Source organism: Hippoglossus hippoglossus, chromosome 13 (assembly GCF_009819705.1).
Source record: "Hippoglossus hippoglossus isolate fHipHip1 chromosome 13, fHipHip1.pri, whole genome shotgun sequence".
NCBI classification, from domain to species: Eukaryota; Metazoa; Chordata; class Actinopteri; order Pleuronectiformes; family Pleuronectidae; genus Hippoglossus; species Hippoglossus hippoglossus.
In genome coordinates, this window is record NC_047163.1 from 1,089,112 (window position 1) to 1,109,111 (window position 20,000).

At 46.3% G+C, this 20,000-nt stretch overlaps 1 protein-coding gene across 2 annotated transcripts in view; it reads left to right on the forward strand.

Moving 5' to 3' along the window:
* si:ch211-137a8.4 (uncharacterized transmembrane protein DDB_G0289901) overlaps nt 1–20,000 on the forward strand; it is a 29,777-nt gene that overhangs the window by 3,242 nt on the left and 6,535 nt on the right. For both annotated transcript variants that reach the window (XM_034604877.1, XM_034604878.1), the window contains exon 2: nt 17,372–18,973. In XM_034604877.1, coding sequence (XP_034460768.1) covers nt 17,587–18,973 — 1,387 coding nt within the window. In that variant the 5' untranslated portion in view covers nt 17,372–17,586. The remainder of the gene's footprint in view (nt 1–17,371; nt 18,974–20,000) is intronic.

A 20,000-nucleotide genomic window follows, 5' to 3' on the forward strand; every position in this document is an offset into this window, starting at 1 on the left:
AGAGACTAGGATGGAGGGAGGAGGAAGTGAAGAGATGTGAGACAGGAGGAGAGAAGGATGTAGGGAGGAGGAGCTGAAGAGTAAGAGACAGGAGGAGAGACAAGGATGGAGGGAGGAGGAAGTGAAGAGATGTGAGACAGGAGGAGAGAGGAGAGAAGGATGGAGGGAGGAGGAGGTGAAGAGTGTGAGGCAGGAGGAGAGAAGGATGGAGGGAGGAGGAGGTGAAGAGTGTGAGGCAGGAGGAGAGAGGAGAGAAGGATGGAGGGAGGAGGAAGTGAGTGAGGCAGGAGGAGAGAGGAGAGAAAGATGGAGGGAGGAGGAGGTGAAGAGTGTGAGGCAGGAGGAGAGAGGAGAGAAGGATGGAGGGAGGAGGAAGTGAAGAGTGTGAGGCAGGAGGAGAGAGGAGAGAAGGATGGAGGGAGGAGGAGGTGAAGAGTAAGAGGAAGGAGGAGAGAAGGATGGAGGGAGGAGGAGGTGAAGAGTGTGAGGCAGGAGGAGAGAGGAGAGAAGGATGGAGGGAGGAGGAGGTGAAGAGTGTGAGGCAGGAGGAGAGAGGAGAGAAGGATGGAGGGAGGAGGAAGTGAGTGAGGCAGGAGGAGAGAGGAGAGAAAGATGGAGGGAGGAGGAGGTGAAGAGTGTGAGGCAGGAGGAGAGAGGAGAGAAGGATGGAGGGAGGAGGAGGTGAAGAGTGTGAGGCAGGAGGAGAGAGGAGAGAAGGATGGAGGGAGGAGGAGGTGAAGAGTGTGAGGCAGGAGGAGAGAGGAGAGAAGGATGGAGGGAGGAGGAGGTGAAGACTCTGACACTAACCTCTATCCTCCATAAGATTCATTTCATTCTCTACAGGTGAATATTTTTTATCTCGATGAAATGACATTAGTGAAAATGAGAATCAGAGTGTGAACAGAAGAGTTTGACTCTGGTTCAACTTCAGTGAACTCGGACGAGAACGAACAAAACTGAACAAATAACACAAATCAGTTATTGTGTCAAATACACTTTCATCTGTTTACACGTGTGTTATAAACCATTTATTACACGTTAGTAGCTGCTGTTTATTAGTGTTAACAATGAGGTGAAAGTCCAGATTTAACAGGTTTAAAATGAATTAATGACAGTGGGACATTTTTTAAATGATCAGTAAAACTGTATTTCAATGTGAGTTCATGAAGGTGGAGCCGGATTTAATAAATTAATGTCAAGTGATAAATGTAAAGTGATAATAGGTTTTCATCATAATGTGTGAACTCCCAACATTCTCCTCATGAAACCACTTTTAAATTCACTAGATCCAGAGTTTTATTTGGATCTGAATCAAATTTAACACAAATATGTGAAATGAATCTCACAATGTACGAGAAGTGAAAGTGAAGTCCTGGTGTGTGGTTCTTCTTCAGGTCGTCTCCTCCACTAAAGTTCATGGTGGTCGTTTCAGTTGTTTCTGCGTAAACAAACAAATAAACAAACACTCTCCGGAGGTAAGTTACTTCACTAAGTAAAGTACCTGAGTAATTGTACTTAGTTACATTCCTCCACTGGTACATGCCAGCTTTACATTTTAAGAGAATAAACCTGATTTGAATCGTGATTCAGACGTCGGCTACAGAAGATACGACTTCTCAGCTCCGACGGAGAAGTGACGAACGATTTGAATTTCAGCTGCTGCGTCAGATGTTCAGATTCTCTGAGTTGGTTCAGCAGGTAGATCAGCGTCTCTGGATGTGAGACAGGAAACTGAAAGAAGAGGAGATGAGAGGATAACAGGAACGACAAAGATGGAAAGATACAAACAAGATGAGTGGAGGAGAGTTTAAAGAGAGGACACGACAAGAGAGGAATGAAGAGGAGCGAAGGATGGTTGGTGGATTTAAAGGAAAGAGAGGAGAGGAAAAGATGTAAAGGACAAAGAGGGAGGAAGAGACATGAGGAGAAAGAAAAGTAAAAGGAGGAGAAGAGAGGAAGGTGGACGAGAGAGAGGTGGATGGAGGTGAATAGGGAAACTAAAGGGGAAGAGAGAGGAGGAGGAGGAAGAAAGATGAAGAGAGGAAGGTGGACTAATGAAAGGAGGATGGAGGTGAATAGGGAAACTAAAGGGGAAGAGAGGAGGAAGAAGGAAGATGAAGAGAGGATGGAGGTGAATAGGGAAACTAAAGGGGAAGAGAGGAGGAGGAAGATGAAGAGAGGAAGGTGGACGAGTGAGAGGTGGATGGAGGTGAAGAGGGAAACTAAAGAGGAAGAGAGAGGAGGAGGAAGGAAGATGAAGAGAGGAAGGTGGACGAGTGAGAGGAGGATGGAGGTGAATAGGGAAACTAAAGGGGAAGAGAGGAGGAAGAAGGACGATGAAGAGAGGAAGGTGGACTAATGAGAGGAGGATGGAGGTGAAGAGGGAAACTAAAGGGGAAGAGAGGAGGAGGAAGGAAGAATTAGAGCTGAGGGAGAGAAAAGAAAGGACAGAATATGGGAAGGAAGAGACAAAAGGAAACGAAGGTGATGTGAGATGTGTGAAACGAGGGAAAGAGGAGGGAGGTTGTCAAAGGAAGAATGAAATGAGACAAAGATGGAGGAGAGGAGGAGGAGAAGGTGAGACAGCTGTCAGTCAGACGAGAGGTGATGGGGGAGGGAGGAGGAGGAGGAGGAGTGTCGGCCACGTGCTCGCCAGCTAAACCGCGAAAAATCGCAGGAGCAGACGGCGGCAAACATGGCGTCTGTCAGAGGAAGAAGAGGAAATTCTTCTGTTGCACAGTAACAATCTGCCAGCCAGTCGCCACGGCAACGTCAAATAACGCCATCTTTACTTTACTGGCACTGATGGATGATGTCATCTACAGGCGACAGTACTTATCTTTTAAAAACCGACAATTATTTAAATCTAATAACTGTTTGTGGAGAAGTCGCCTCTAGTTCAAATATAAAATATGAATAAATATTATAAAATACTGATGTTTTATCTCAATGCTATAATTTATCAGTGTATCATCGCCATGGATTTTATATATATATATATATATATATATGTGTGTGTGTGTGTGTGTGTGTGTGTGTGTGTGTGTAGCTAAGTCTCAAAAGATTAAAACGAGTTTCATTATGTTTTAAAAAAATTTTTATTACTCCTGAGGCTGAAGCCTTTGTTGATTGGTGATGACGTCATCAGTTGATTGAATTTTGTCGCTCTGACTTTGTGATTTTTAAATCATCATAAACACTGGAGCTGGTGTTTGAGTGATTTGAAGACGTCACTATTATGAACCTTTCACAGATGTAACTGTGTCGATATGAAAACACGTTTTACATATTAAACGATGCAGAGAACATGTGAATTTATGTTTATAATGAACGTAATAAAAATTATGTTTATTTTCCTAATTCAAGTTAAGTTAAGATACAGCGAATCTGTAAAATATCAAACCTCAGTTTCATTTATTTTGAGTTTGACATCTTACGAATTACTCACATTATTTTAAATGTATTTATCAGAAAACAGAATTTTTTACTCCAAAAAAACATGTCAGTCAGGAGCTGGTCACTCTGGGAGAAATGATTACTTCAAAATAATAATAATCAATATATTACTGCAGACTGAAAATAACAGTTTGTTGCCGCCTGACGGTGGATCCGTCTTTATCCTGGTTGAAGAATCATCGGCTGAGTCTTTCCATGTTTTCACCCTCGTGCACACACACGTCTCCCATCAGACGTGCACAGCTCAGACGTGCACAGCTCAGACGTGCACAGTTCAGACGTGCACAGCTCAGACGTGCACAGTTCAGACGTGCACAGTTCAGACGTGCACAGCAGATTATTTGACCAGAAAACCAAATATGAAAAAAGAGGAAAAACCTCTGCTGGAAAGACTTAGAAGAAGATAACATCAAATCTGTATTAAGCTACACAGACAGATAACGTGGCCATGGATAAAATATTTAGCTGGCTTTCCAAATCAGCCTTTTCCCCATCGCTCTGTGTGTGTGTGTGTGTGTGTGTGTGTGTGTGTGCGCGCCCCCCCACCCACCCCCCCCACCAAATCCTAACTGGCATGCCTGTTCGCTGTGGAAAACAGGGTCAGGCTGCAGAAAAAAAGAGAAAGAGCGAGCGAGCACATGATGGGCAGATAAAGGCTCGTCTGTGTCTGAGGGAGAAGAGAGCGAGGAGGATGAGAGGAGGAGGAGGAGGAGGAGGAGGAGGAGGAGGAGGGCAGCGCGATGAAGGGGCCTCTCTGTTGAAGGAGGGATCTGCGGCTCTATAGAAAACTCCCATGGCCGACAGAAACAAGGCATTTAGTCTGTGAGTCGGCCTCTGTCACACCATAATAGGCTCTCATAATGATGCCACTATGGACAGAGAGGAGAGACAGAATGTCCCTTTAAACCAGGGGCTGCTTGCGAGCTGCTGGTTGAGTTTCTCCACTGAAGAGAATTCAAATATGTGTAAAAGCTGAACGTCACTCAGCTCACACCTCCACCATCAGTCCCTGAAATTCAATCAACACACTCTTTGATAGCAGTCCTCTAAACCTGCCTGATTTATGTCTCCGAGATCTATGAATCATTCTCTGAGATATTAAGTAAAATGTTGAAAAACGTCCTAATGTTAAAGAATGTGATAAAAACCTTCCTGGATCCGCACCAATCTTTAAGTTGCGTCCTTCCTCCAGGTGTTATGGAACTGCTTCCTGTAGTTGTCGTGTAATCTTGCTCACAAACAAACTACAGTTTCATTCTGTAGAGTTCGGAAAATCCCGACAGATTTGGATTTGGATCTGCAGCAGCATGACAGAAAACGTGGTTTGGATGAAGGGTTCAGATCTCATGGTCCCACCAGGTGTGAATGAAGGGTTCAGATCTCATGGTCCCACCAGGTGTGAATGAAGGGTTCAGATCTCATGGTCCCACCAGGTGTGAATGAAGGGTTCAGATCTCATGGTCCCACCAGGTGTGAATGAAGGGTTCAGATCTCATGGTCCCACCAGGTGTGAATGAGATCCTGTGACCGCAGGTGAGGGTCTCTGGGTTCTGTCAGGTTGCTCAGGTGTGAACCCTGAAGCTGCTGAAGGTTCAGGTGTTAACTGTTCAGAGGTCAGGTGGATTTTCAGAGACAGAAAACCAGGATTTGGTTCATTTCAGTTTAAAACTCTACACGTGTTTACAGTTTGTTTTCTCCGATCTGAAGATTCGACCAGAGAATTAAGGAACGTGAACAGTTTGGATGTTTGAAAGATGAGTCGTCAAAATTCATATTATGATTTTTAAAAAGGAAAGTACTGCTGCTGTTTGTTATTGATTCAGAAACGTGACTCATCACGTTTGACTTTTTATGATCAACATATTTCAAAGTTAAACATCGATGATGAAAATCAATAATTTAATTAAACTTTACCAGCGGTGCAAAGCTCCCGTCGCTCTGCAGGTACGAGGGGACGGAGTTTGGACGTGGAGGGACAGCGATGGGTCAAACTCAGTGTCTTTCAGTGTGGAGACAAACTGGACGTTTCTGTAACTGAGACGTCTTCAAGCTCTCAGAGATCAGTGGCTTGTTTCCTCCAGGACAGAAACTCTGTCAGGCTGTCGGAGAGAAACTCTTTTTACTTTCACACTTTGTTTGTTCTTCAGCATCTCGGTGAAGGAAGTCTCAGGGCTCTGATTCCGTCTGGACGAGACGAAATCATCTCGACCTCTGACACTTGTTGCATTCTGGAGTTCATTCTCCTTCTCTACAGAGGAGAGGAGGAAACAATCAGCCACAGAAACATCTTCCACCTTCAAACCAAACAATCATCCATTTAAAACTTCACTGACGTCTCTTAATTCGTTTAAAACCAGAACCTCAGCCGCTCAGGTTCTGCTGCTTGTTCAGGACACGTTTCCACGTTCGGTCCAACAGCTCCTCTCTCATTTCTCTGGAAGCAAAGCAAAGGACAGTTTGTTATAGTTTGATCAAATGTATCTTTTCAGTCATTGATTCTTGATCGTTTCAGTAGATAACAGCTTCTTTGCTGCGGCTCAGTTGCTGCAGGTCACTTTTACAGTTTCTCACAGATAAACCAGCATCTCCTTTACTTCCATGTTCTGCCTCTGAGCTTTAATTTCACTGACAAACCTGCTGACGACTGTAACTATCAGAAGAAAGTGTGGATCCATGTGCTGTTTTGATATTTTCTCATTTTTAATGCGTTTAAGGCAACGACCACATCCACACTTTTTAGTTTTAAACCTTGTCACTGTTGCTATGGCTACATCTGGCAGAGTTTTCCAGACTCATCTAAACGCTGCTGGTCTCGTTTTAGTTTGAAAACTCTGGGGTTTGTGTTTTAGTTCGGACGAACAGAGACTAAAGGAATCGCTGCTCTTACTTTTCACCATCACTCTTCCTCCAGGAGACAATCTACTTCCTGTTTACACCGTGAGCAGTGTGTGTGAATGGTTGTGTGTCTTCAGGTGTGTTAGTGTGGACGGACTGTTTCTGATTCACAGCTCGCTCGTCTGGACAGTGGATCTGCAGGTTGTATAATGACTTTGCCGCCTGAAGGTTCATTAGAAACAGATGAAGACGATTCATCAGTGTTGGCGTCGGGAGCTTCAGGTGTTTGTTGGTGGAGATAAATGTCGACTCAGACACATCAGCAGGGACGGAGCTGACGAGTTCACAGTCTGATGAGTTCTTCCAGCTCTGAAGGTGTGTGTGTGTGTGTGTGTGTGTGTGTGTGTGTGTGTGTGTGTGTGTGTGTGTGTGTGTGTGTGTGTGTGTGTGAGTCCTTCCTTCACATGTCGACCTGTGGGAGAGCTTTGCGTGCAGCCTCTCCTCATCCCTCTGATGGATTTAACAGGCTTAAATCAAGTGTCATGTAATTTGAAACTTTATTGCTCCCTGCAGGGAAATCCTCTTTCCACTTGACCCCTCTGCTCCCAGAGGTCAAAGGTCACAGGTGAAGGTCTGCAGGTTGGCTGCCGAGCAGGATTCCAACCTGCAGCTTGAGGGTTTGGCTCAGGGACACGTCAGCAGGGAGGGGTTCTGTACCGTTACATAATCCTGCAGCTCTGCCAGTGCGTTAAAGACACATAATCTGTGGTTTAAATTAAACAAAGGGGACGCTGCTGTGGCCGTTAATATCCAAACTTATTTTTAAACCAATCAATCTTCATTCAGTCCGAGCAGGAAAGTGTCCGTGTCTCCGTGAGAAGCTGGAAGTGAGTTTAGTTTGATCAGGTTTGGTTTCGAGCTGAAAGTTTCTTCCTCTCGGAAAAGCCAAAGGATCTCCACCGTCGTAGGATTCATCATCAGGGAACCACGAATATTTGTTTTTGTATCTTTATGTTAATCCAGCGACTGGATATTAAGATATTAACTGCATACGTGAAATTTTGAGGTTTTAAATAGTTTATGTCAAAATGTGAGATTTGAGATCCACAGAGAAACTGTCACACATGTTCACTGGAGACGCTTCAGGGAAAGAGATCTGGGATCTTCATGTTTACTCTTTAATCCAAGAGAGTTTCAGGTCAAGTTCATGATTCATCAGTTTTTTCTTCTAGTTGTTATTTGTTCATATAGTTGTGTAAACTTACAAAATCTGGGACGATCTGGATTTTATTTTATTCTCAGACGTGGTTGTAACAGAGGAATCTTCCTGCTTCCATCAGGAACGGTCCCTCGTGTGACCCAGCACACGTCTCACTCACCGTTTGTCTTATTGTTGAAGGAACTGATTTGAGATGAAACGGATCCTAACAGCGATGCACATGAATTCCTTTCAGGAGCAGAGCCGGCTCCACCACCCGCTCCTGATGCAAAACCACCACAGCTCAGATCACTAAGGAATTCTATTTAGAAAAAGTGGGTCTGTGTAGTAATGAGGGCACAACGGAAAATTAAAAACACGGAGCACAAAGTGCTGCAAAGACGAAAAACAGGACAATTCAAACAACTTATAACTCCATGAAAAGAAGATTCTGATTCACTGGGTTTTCTGAACATGTTTCAGGTCACTTCCCTGATGAATAATTCATCATTAAGTTTATGAAATGTTCATTTAAATCTCCACAACTCGACTGTAAATAAAGATGGACGACATGACGGCTCCAAAAGTGAAGGCAAAGGGTCTTGATCGCCCCCTGGTGACCTTCTGGGTCAGTTGACGAGCTCCCGAGCCACTAGAAGAATCTGGATGTGTGTTATATATCAGGTGGTTATAACCGAGTGAGAGACAGAGGGTGGATCTCGGACAGCGACAGAGATAGAGCGTCGTCCTGTGGGGTGAATCCAGTTTAAATTGGCTGCTCTCCGAGCTCTGGATTAGACCTGGGCTTAATACCTTTACACTAAAAGGCCTGTCCGTTCCCTCCGAGGGCAATCTGCTGCAGGAACACACCCGCCTCTAATCCACAGCAACAACAACAACAACAACAGTTTATCTGGCTGAAGCTCAGCGAGGCAGATCACACCGCGGCTCATCCTCATCAAGTCGGCGTTTACACGTTTCTAAATGGGCCCTGAAAAGAGGGAGGAACGATGGGAAACGTAGAAATGATTCAACCCCAGCTGTTCTGTTTACAGCAGCCATCTTTGTTTGGGACAAAGACGAAGCAGCTTTAAAGTTCTGTCTTATGTTTCTCACCGTCTCCTTATTAAAGGAAGCGTCTGGTGTCAAGAAGAGATACAATCAAAAACCTTTCTGGTTTCTAGACAAATATAAAAATGAAAATCTGTAACTGAACCTGAATAACTTCTGGGCGATGGTAACAAGTCTTTTTTTATGATTTTATGATTGATGAGTGTGCGAACTATGATTCATTTTACAAATCTTCAGTTATGTATTTTTCAAAATGTCTCAACACAGAGAAAGTAAAACAAACTCAGACTCATCTACAAACTGAGATTTGAAGAATAAGGATCCGATATGACGATAATAGAGTCATAATCTAATTAGAATAAAGTCATTCATTAAAATCTATACTGTGGCTGAAGTAAAACTCTGGAGAATCGAAGCCATCAGGTCTGATCTGACTGTTTCTGCTCGATATCTCCGTCAGTAAAGTGAGTCTGTTTCCCTCCTGATGATAAAATCAGCTACAGCATCACCAGAATCTCTGTGAACTCACAAACCCTCGTTTATCATTTCTAATGAATCTGAACGTCCGAGATTCAACACGAGCTTCAGGTGGAAAACATTCCCCCGGTCGCTGTGAACAGTTTGAGGTAGAAAGCAGCTGCAGAGGAGGTGAGATGTTGAGACGGAGAATCATCGGTGCAGAACACGTTGGGAGAGATTTCATGACACAGACAGCTGCTGCGTGTGAGCTTCAATTCTCCCAATGAAGCTGCAGCAGGTGGAGAATCTGCAGCAGGTGGAGAAGCTGCAGCAGGTGGAGAATCTGCAGCAGGTGGAGAATCTGCAGCAGGTGGAGAAGCTGCAGCAGGTGGAGAATCTGCAGCAGGTGGAGAATCTGCAGCAGGTGGAGAAGCTGCAGCAGGTGGAGAAGCTGCAGCAGGTGGAGAATCTGCAGCAGGTGGAGAATCTGCAGCAGGTGGAGAAGCTGCAGCAGGTGGAGAATCTGCAGCAGGTGGAGAATCTGCAGCAGGTGGAGAATCTGCAGCAGGTGGAGAAGCTGCAGCAGGTGGAGAAGCTGCAGCAGGTGGAGAATCTGCAGCAGGTGGAGAATCTGCAGCAGGTGGAGAATCTGCAGCAGGTGGAGAAGCTGCAGCAGGTGGAGAATCTGCAGCAGGTGGAGAATCTGCAGCAGGTGGAGAATCTGCAGCAGGTGGAGAATCTGCAGCAGGTGGAGAATCTGCAGCAGGTGGAGAAGCTGCAGCAGGTGGAGAAGCTGCAGCAGGTGGAGAATCTGCAGCAGGTGGAGAATCTGCAGCAGGTGGAGAAGCTGCAGCAGGTGGAGAATCTGCAGCAGGTGGAGAAGCTGCAGCAGGTGGAGAATCTGCAGCAGGTGGAGAAGCTGCAGCAGGTGGAGAAGCTGCAGCAGGTGGAGAATCTGCAGCAGGTGGAGAAGCTCCACCGACGACCACCACGTCAGGAGCTGCTTCCTGTGGATGATCAGCCTCTGTCCGGCTGCACCACTTCTCCAAAACCCTCTCTGAGATATTCTGTTTGGCCTCGAGCTGACAAACTATTTATTAGATTTTTATCACAATCTTTTATTTTGCAGCTGTAAAAGAAAAGGAGAGTTTTCAGCATCAATAAACTCAATTTATCCCAAACAGAGAAAATGTTTTTGATTCAGCAGCAGCAGCTCCTCGGTGATAGATGTGATATCTTCTGCTGCTCTGAGGTCACATCTCTGTCTTCAGCCGTTAAATTGAAACGACCAAATGTGAGTTGACCTCCGCAGCAGAGTCAGGACGCTCGTTCTCATTTTACTCCATAAAGATGGAGGAATCAGATGGGCGAGGATTAAACCAAAGACAAAACGGATGATGTGAAAGTAATCTGCGACGGCATTAAAATATCATCAAGCTGCAAAGCATGTTGTTGTATATTCACGTAGAGATCGTTTCCAGAAGTCTCAGCTTCTGTCCGTCCAGAATGAAAGTTAAATACTTTGTGTTTCGTGAGCTCGGACTTTGTGGATCCCCGTGCAGATCAGGTGCAGACGTCACAGAAAGGTTTTCTCTCTGAGAGTCTGAAGCTTCGTGTTTGTTCCATAGTTTCATTTGGAACGAAGTGGCTGCATCCAACAAGTTCCTGAAACTCTGGAACAGCGACTGAACCCAGAAACACTTCGCCACACTTCAATAATCCAGATTTTCATCAAGTTTAGACACGTTGAGTGTTTTTGGTCACATCGGTTTTCTGTCCAGCAGCAGAACCGAGTCTCTCAGTGAGTGATTCAGGGATTTCGTCACGTTTAGTGAATCCTGCAGGTTCAGTTTCTCATTTCTCTCCTCAGATGGCGTCTGTGGTGAAAACTCTCTGGTCACAGGATCGCAGATTATCGGCCGATCCACTTTTAGACCATGCAAACGAATGAGACTCACTCTTGTCTTGGAACGGACACGGTTTCCACTCCACTTACCCACCGTGCGCGAGGTCACAGGTTCAATTCCCACAGCTTTGTGAGTGTGAAGTGTGAGCGTAGTTTTCCTGCAGGCCTGATTCCACTGAACATGGCTGATGTTTTTTTTATCACAAAATGCTGCAGGCGCTCGGTGTTCACGGCTCAATATTTCAAAAAGTGTAACTCCATATTTCACCTGAAATGTCACCGGCAGTGGTATTTCCACACGTTTAAACTTTTTCTGGGTCATTATCACTGATGCATGTAAAGTTTAATCTCAGGCTCCAGGAGAATCAAATCATCCAGTGCCCTTTAAATATAGATTTTAAAGATTTTTAAAATCTTTCTGCCAAATTGTTCTGATTAGAGTAAATTTAATTAAAGCAACATGAAACAAAGGAAGCTCTCATAGAGACGTGAGTGACACCAGGTCGTTATCACATCATGTATCTATTTAAAAACCTCTGGAGACACATTGAGGTGGGACCCTCATTTCCAATGGTGCTGAGCTACAACAACACAAAAATACAGTGAATACAACAAGTTAAAATTCAAATAGCAATAAAATAATACGAGTTATACCAATTAATAATTAATTAATACGACTGCAAATCTCTTTTGCATGAAACCTGTCCAGGTCTGATCAGTCTGTCTGCAGACCTGCGGCGAGGAACCTGCGCTGCGTGGTCCTGCTGCAGCTGAAGGTGTGAAGAGGACGGCGATTATCACAGTGTGAAGTGGGAACCAGTCCACTCGGCCTCCTCCCCATTGACCGGCCCATTAGAACTCCATTAACAGGCTTCCTGTGGGATTAGGTTGTCACCACACAGAGAGAAAACACTGCAGCTGGAGAGACGGACTCTCACCTGTTTAACTCTGAGGTGATAGACTCCCGTCTTAAACCGACGCCTGCACGTTATTATACTAATCTGCTGAAACTAAACTATTGTTATATAAACTAAGTGGTGTCCACTGTGTTGTAGAAGGAACTAAATGGAGTTTTTTATATCCAGGAAGGTTGGTGGGCTCGTAAAGACATTTTCATTGTGTGTCCCTCGTGATGTCTTTACTTTACAGCCGCACTAATGCGGTGTCACTTTTAAACCAAGAACATTATCCAAGCATCCGAGTCGTGTGATAAAGTCACTGCTGCTCGTTGAGGCCGATCCGAGGCCACTGATAAGACTGAAAGCAAAAGGGCGCCTGCGTCATCGCCTCCTTTTCTGTCCATCAGATCCTTTATTGATCCCAAAGGGGAAACTTGAACCCTGACGCAGGCGACATCCACACTACAGGGTTCATTTTGTGAAAACCGTGTTCCTGGGTTGTTAGTTGCAGCTGTTAGCAAAGACAACAGGGTCAGTGACACTTTAACTGATTCTCCATGTTGTGTTCTACACTGAAGGAGGTCATGTGACCGGAGCCTGACGAATCAGAGAAGGCTACGACGTGACCTGGAGGTTGTGAGTCAACGTCATCGATTCGAAACATCTCAGTTTCTAAAGAGACTAAAACGCAGACCGGGAGTTTTCAAACTAACGGTTCTAGCAGCGTTTCCAAACTTCTCTGTTTTAGCGTCTTTTAAAGTCTGTGAAGCGACAGCCGTAACCGTAGCAACGACTAACACATATCAGCCTTCACCTTCAACCTGAACTTCTCCAGAGAAATGAGGACTGGTGGATTATTCACCACGAGCGAATCCTGTTGGAAGTTAAATGAAGTAGAGTCGCGGTCGGTTTGCAGATACATTTCTTCATTAATTGATTAAAAGTTCAGTTTTGTTGTTGTGAATTAGCAGATAATTATAATTTGTAGGAGACAGAGTTGAATATTCCAGCTGGTGGTTGTGGTTGTGGTTCATTATCAGCTGTCGAGAAAATAGACTATTGTTTCCCAGTCTGGTCGTATGAGGAAGAATTTCTGTGCTGCTGCGGGGGGGGAACGTGGGTCAACCGCCAAACGCTGGCGTTCAAACATTTGGAATTTATCAGTTTAAACAGCACAGAAAGGAGCAGCTGTTCAAATAGGCACCAGGAGAGGATTCGACAGCGTGTTGAGTGGAAACTGGTTGAATCCTGCACATTGTGTGAAAACCCACGAGGCTCAGTGTGTAAACCTCTTCTTCAACATCAGCTCCACTGCAGCAACGCTTCCTTCTGCACCAGGAAGGAACAGAAAGGAACGGATGCATCTTTCCACATTCCTCTCAGAGATGTGTGGACTCCAATCAGCTGAGTCGGTTCACAGGGTTCAAGTCCAGAATTCCTTCGACTTCCTCAACCTTCACACGTGTGATTCAGGGAAATCCCCAAAAGATCCTCAACAGTTTCAAACTGAGCTGCGATAAAACATCACGAGGATCAAGATGAGAAGGAGAATTCGTTAGGATTTAGGATTCAGCTGCAACATGACACTTCACCACTAGATGTCACTACATTCTACACACTGAACCATTGCAACTCATCGCTGTTGCTACGGTAACGCCTGGTGTTCTGTGACTAAGCAACCCCCTCCAGAGGAGACGATCTACTTCCTGATACAGCACATGACCAGTGTACGTGAACGGTTTATTGTGAAGAGGACAAACAGAACTCCTTCCCACTGTCTGATGCACTGTACTGTATATTATAAATTCAAACAGGTCATTATACTATGAATCCCATCCTTACATTTGAATGACTTTTCAAATTTCCAATAAAATTTCATGACCCTATTCGTTATTGGGGTTAAATGTTGCTGCTGCAATGAATTGTGGGACAGAAACACCTGGTTTCCTTTGGCAGAGGACGGTCCAGTGTTTGCTCTGAGATGAGAAAGGAGGCATCGAGGCTCATTTAGGGAATCGAACCGACGCTGTCGACACGAGTGGTGCATTCACACCCAACACGACTAGCGAGCCTTTGCCCATTGGATGCAAATACGCGTCGCGGGTGTTTAACCTCATCACCACGTCGAAACTGTTATTCAGTGTTTGCTCTTTGTTTGAAAGGGACAGAAAGACAGGATGAGAGAGAAAGACAAGAGACTGGAGACACAGCTGGAGGGACACATATGGAAAGATAGACAGATGAAAAAATGCAAAAGTGAAGGCAACAGGAAAGAGAAGGATGATAAGAGACAAAGAGCCGGAGGAAATGATCAACAGAGACGGAAGGAAAGACAGAGAGCGAGAGATCGAACAACTTAATGAAAGATAATGAGGGAAAGAAAAGAAAGAATGAGGCGAGGAGACAGGTGGTCGCAGAGTAAACGAGACGGATAGAGAAACCGAGAAAAACAGACGAGAGGAAAAGTGACGACGACAGAAAAGAGGAAGAGAACGAAAGAGAAACAGATGAAACAGGGGAGACAGACGAGAGGAAAAACCAGACAGTGACACAGACAGACGGACGGACAGAGCTGAGGAAAGACGTAACAGAGAGACGATTTGCAATCAGCTCATGTCTGCACCACTCCTCCTCCTCCTCCTCCTCCTCCTCCTCTTCCTCCCATCCTGCACCCCCCGCTCCCCCTCTTCTTCTTCCTCCCACCCCTCCCACCATTTTGTCGTCCTCCTCTGTCTGATGCTGTTCCAACACCTCGGGGCTTCAGCCTCACATCCACCATCCTCTGCCGCTGCCGCTCCATCGCCCGCCAAAACAAAGAAAAGCTCCAAAATAAAGAGAAAGTGAAACAAAGACGACGGCGTTGGAGCTCAGCTGCTGTGAGGCGGCACGACATCACATGATCTTATCTGGTTACAGCTGTTTTATTCCTCATTACCACTGGATGTGTACGATACCTTAAACCCGCAGTGACTCCCCCTTCTGGCAGTGAGAGTAATTACACAAAAGTGTTAGTGTCGCTGTCGATCGCTTACTTTTCTCTGACAAATCCTCTGAACGCAGACTTTCTCTTTTATCAGCAGCTTTGTGTTTTCTTAGGTTTTCTGCCTCGCTCCCGCTGACTGTAGCCCACGTCTCTGTCGCTATGGTAACCCCCCCCCCCCCCCCCCCCCCTCAGCTCTGGCAAAGCGATCACTGCTGGTTGACGTAAAAGGCATCGCTCCACGTGGACGTGTGCACAAGTGACATCAGATTTCAAACTCCGGTACAAAGAGAGCCTCGGCCTCAATCAACACTGTGTAAAGTCGATTGAACGTAGTCTCTCCAGCTTCGAGACTACGTTACCCATCAGCCCCAGCGCTTATTGTGTACAACTGTAGGCTCATGAATTTAAAGTCAGAGCTGGAACAGATCTAGTTTGCGATGCATCTTATCGAGTTCAACAGTGTTTCCAGAAGTAAAAATTCATTCGTTTTCAGAATAGAGACTTTGAAAAGGGTTAGGGTTAGGGTTAGGGTTAGGCTAACCCTAACCCTAACCCTAACCCAGCCATAATATTTTAACCCTCCAAGGTAGAATCACCACAAGCTACTAGATTGTTAAACAGGGTTTTAATCTCCTGTAGAAGCTACAAGTCCGTAAGATATCAACTGTGTTTTCAGAAAAAAACATTTTTATTGTCGATGGAGAAGAACCACATTACCCACAGTATTAATATGAACCAGAGGAGAAATGATTTCCCTCCTTCAGTGGTTGAATTATTGATGAACAGAACGTTAGAACCAGAGATCCGTGATCTCTGTTCAAATTCCGCCGCTAATGCGACTCTGAGCAAACAATGAAAGCTGTTGTTGCTGCAAACATTGACTTGTGAGTTGAACCAAATATTCTGGACTCTGGAAGATAAATGAAACAATTACTGCAGAACAAGAAACACACGTGCACGGTTTCCTGCGCCGTGGCCACAAATGTTCTGTGTTTCCTGCTGATTAACACTCTGACTCCGTGTGATGGTGAAAGTCTGCAGCTGATTCTCCGTGTTACGTGGAGTTTTCTATCTTTAGGCTACGAGACGAAGGCAGAATAAATGAGCTGTGTGCGTCAGAGCTAACAGGCTACCAGCGGTTTGAGGCTCCGAGTAGTAAACAGTAGTTAGTGCCGAGGCGGGAGGGGCGTGCACGTGGCCAGGAGGCAGCAGCACTTAGTGAACCTGTCGGGTCGGGTCCACCTGCAGGAGATTTTGCCTCATTGAAGGTGCATTTAAACCTGGTGAGGTCAACCAGTTCACCATACTGGAGTGAGATCATCTGCAGCATGTGATGTTATGTGCTTACACCTCGTCCTCTCTCTCTCTGTCAGACTGTGACGCCCTCCCTCGCTCGCCCTCCCATCCCCACCTGAGTGCCTCCTTCATGTCTGACTCACTCTCTCACCTCCTCCCCAGAGAGCGAGTTTTCACCAAACGTCTGGACGCTGTGTGTGTGAGTGTGTGTGTGTGTGTGTGTGTGTGTGTGTGTGTGTGTGTGTGTGTGTGTGTGACTCACAGATTCATTGATCTGCTGATTCATTCAGTGAATTCTCCAGAGGTGCCACATCCGCAGCAGTGTGTGTGTGTGTGTGTGTGTGTGTTTCTGTGAATGAGGACAGAGTGCACGTGCAGACTCACAACCAGAGACCTCGGCCAAAACACCCGTCTGTTCAGAGGAGATAGGAGGAGCGGTCATATCTGCGTGAATATGATTTTTCACATGGAGATGGGATCATTGTTTACAGAGTAACAGTAACAGCCGTCTCACAATATCCAGGAAAACGTTCCTGGAGGAAAATGTGATGAAGCTCGATTCTCTGTGGACGTGGAGTCCGTCAGTGTGGGGGGGGGGAATCGGTTCAGGACAAACAAACAAACAAACACACAAACAAACAAACACACATCCAAACAAACAACAGACGCAAGTGAAAACATAACAAACTGTTTACTGACAGTAGATCTGATTCCACCGAGCTCACACACACACACAGACACACACACACACACACACACACACACACACACACACAGACACACACACACACACACACACAGACACACAGACACACAGACACACACACACACACACACAGTCCTGCTGTCACAAGTACCAAATGTGAATTAATCCGAAATAGTCCACAACAAAAGCTTTATCTGCTCCTGTTTGTTTTATAAAAACAGGAAACTACTGACCACACAGATTAGAATAGAACAGAATAATAGCAGCTGTATCCGTTACTATTTGAAGAGAAACTTTGAGTGTCGGTCGAGACATGTCTTTGTGTGTGACGAAATGATTAGCAGCAGTGTGGACGTGGACTCATCGTGGTTTCACGTCCTCTCTGGCTCCAGAGGATCTGTTCTGACAGGAAGCTGCTCAACTCCTGCACCAAAACTCTGGCAGATTGGAACTCGTTTTTACAATTATTGTGTCTATGGTGTTGCTTCAGTCTATTAACCATCTGCTCCTCTTCCTCTCTCTTCCTCACCCCTGTCACCTCTTCCCCTCTCCGTCTCTGCAGGAGTTTGGAGGACTAGTAGGATGCTGAGTATCTTTCCTCCTCGCCACTGCTCTCCACCCAGCTCTCCATGACCTGAGAGCGCCACCACAGCGGGAGGAACGAAACACCAGAGAGAGAGAGAGAGAGAAAGAGGAAGAGGAGGGTAGAAGGTCAAGGAAGGAAAGAAGGAAGGAAGACACTTTTTTAGTTGTTATTGTTTGTTTTCGCTTTCTGAAATGGCGGCGACGGAGGCCAGCGCTGCACCAGTGGTCCAGGAGGACGGGAAAACCCCCGAGAGCAAACCCACAGAGGCGGAGCAACCAGTTAAAAATGCCAATGCAAACTCAGAGACTGTCAACAATGAAGTTGTTGATAAAGATGGCGCTGCCGTCAACAGCGAGGTGGTCGATAACAAAGAGACTGTGAATAATGACACAGCGGCGGCTGCAGGGACCGAGGAGGGAGGAGCAGCAGCGGAGGAGGAGGCGGCACCTCCTCAGAGCTCGGAAAACGCCTCGACTGCCGAGCCCAAGACCTCGTTCCTGGACTCGTTCCTCAACAAGAGCGGCCTGGGGAAGGTGATGGCAGGGAGGAAGAAGAAAGAGCAGAGCACAGCTGCCGGAGGAGGAGGAGAGGAGAACGCAACTGACGGAGGCGAGAAAGAGGGAGAGAAAGGAGAGGAGGCTGCAGCAGCTGAGGGAGGAGCAGAGGGAGGTGCAGAAGGAGAGGCGGCGATAGAGAAAGCTCCAGAAAATGGAGAGAAGGAGGAGGAGAAGAAAACAGAGAAGGCCAAACCAGCAGAGGCTAAATCCACAGTTCGAGATATGATCAGGAAACCGGTGGCGAGGATCTTCTCCCATCGCAGCACCGAGAAGAAGGATGGGGCAGAACCCCAGAAACCAGTCAAGGTCCGATCCAAGTCCCTGGACCGGCTGGAAGATCCTGAAGCACTTAACGCCACTGCAGACTCCACCATAGAGGAGGGAGGAGCAGCAGGAGGAGCAGAGGAAGGAGCAGAGGGAGGTGCGGAGGGAGGCGCAGAGGAAGAACAAAAGGCCTCATCTGCCTCGGCTGCCACCAAGCACATGAAGCGCTGGCACTCCTTCAAGAAGCTCATGGCTCAGAAGACGCACAAAAAGAGCAGCGGAGGAGAAGATGGTAAGGAGGAAGGAGCGGAGGGAGGAGAAGGAGGCGGCGGAGACTCCTCCACGCTGGACTCCAAAGAGTCGGGGCAGAAGAGGTGGAAGCTGAAACGCTCCTGGACCTTCCAGGGCATGAAGAGGGACCCATCCATGGTCGGCATCAGCGGCAAGACCAAGAGCTCCGACAAAGACTCCGCTGACAACATGAAGCCAGAGGAAGCGGCGGAAGCAGGAGAGGAGGGAGGAGAAGAGGCGAAGGCGGAGGAAGGAGCAGATGAGGTCAAGATGGAGGAGGGCGAGGAGAAGACGGAGGGAGGCGAGGAGGAGAAGGCAGCAGCAGCAGCCGGAGGTGGAACTGTGACGCAACACGCCAACGAGATCTGGACCTCTTTCAAGAAGCGCGTCATCCCCAAGTCCAAACGAGCCAACACGGAGTGCGCCCCCAGCGGGGAGGAGGACGCCACTGCAGCTGCCCCCTCTGGTGAGACGACACAAACACACACGTCAAACAACTGACCCACAAATCTGAACATTCAGCAGGTTTGTCCGAGTTACGTCTCAAACCTTTGACTTTACTGAGGTTAATTTGACGTTTGACCACAAATTAAATTCTCAGCTCAGTTAAATGTTTTGCTTGTTTCCCTGAATCTGTGTCTTCATGTTCCTCAGATTTTCATTTAAATAACGGTTTGAGGCCCAGAGAGATCAAAGTGACTCAATATCTCAAAAAGGAAAAGAAGACAATAAATGTTGCTTTTCTTTCGTTCCCCATTAATCATCTGCGATACTCTGACTTATCTTGTCACCTTTAGAAGACGTCCGACCCAGAGGTCGGGAGCCGCTGCTCTGCAGTCACTTTGTTATCCATCAATTCCCGTGTTTATCCTGCAGACACTTTTAATCTCATGCCGAAGAGGCAGTTTTGAATCTACCGACATCCACACGTGCAGCATCGGTATCATAGTTCAACGTGTTGGACAGCGATTTGAAATCCAGACGCCGACAGTTTGTTCACACTCGTCGTGTTCCCTCCCCGTCCAGGGAGCGCAGACACGAGTGAGTGGCCTGATAACTCTGGAGGAGCTGATGTAATCCAACATCGTCCCAAATGAAATATTCAACGTCTGAAGTGAAATTCAAATCACTTCAGTAGCTTCAGTCAACAGCAAAGAGGCGACTTCCTGCTCCTGGCTGCTAACAGGAGATTTTAGATTCTGCCCCAGAAGTGGAACAAAATATAGAGTTAAATTAAAACCTGATTTCATAGTGTTTTGATGAGGGACGTCTCTCACCTAATGAGGCGGATCCTCTTCTCAGACCTCATCTAGAGCGAGAGCATCGGACTCGACATTCATCAGGACTTTTTTCTGTCAGCTTGTGGCCAACATTGATTAAAGCAGCATTAAGTACAGTTCTCTTAATTGCTTTGCTTGTGAAAAATCGTTAATGAATGAATTTATTTCAAATCAGCTGTTCTGCAGGGGGAAGTGCAGCTTCCCTTAAGACGC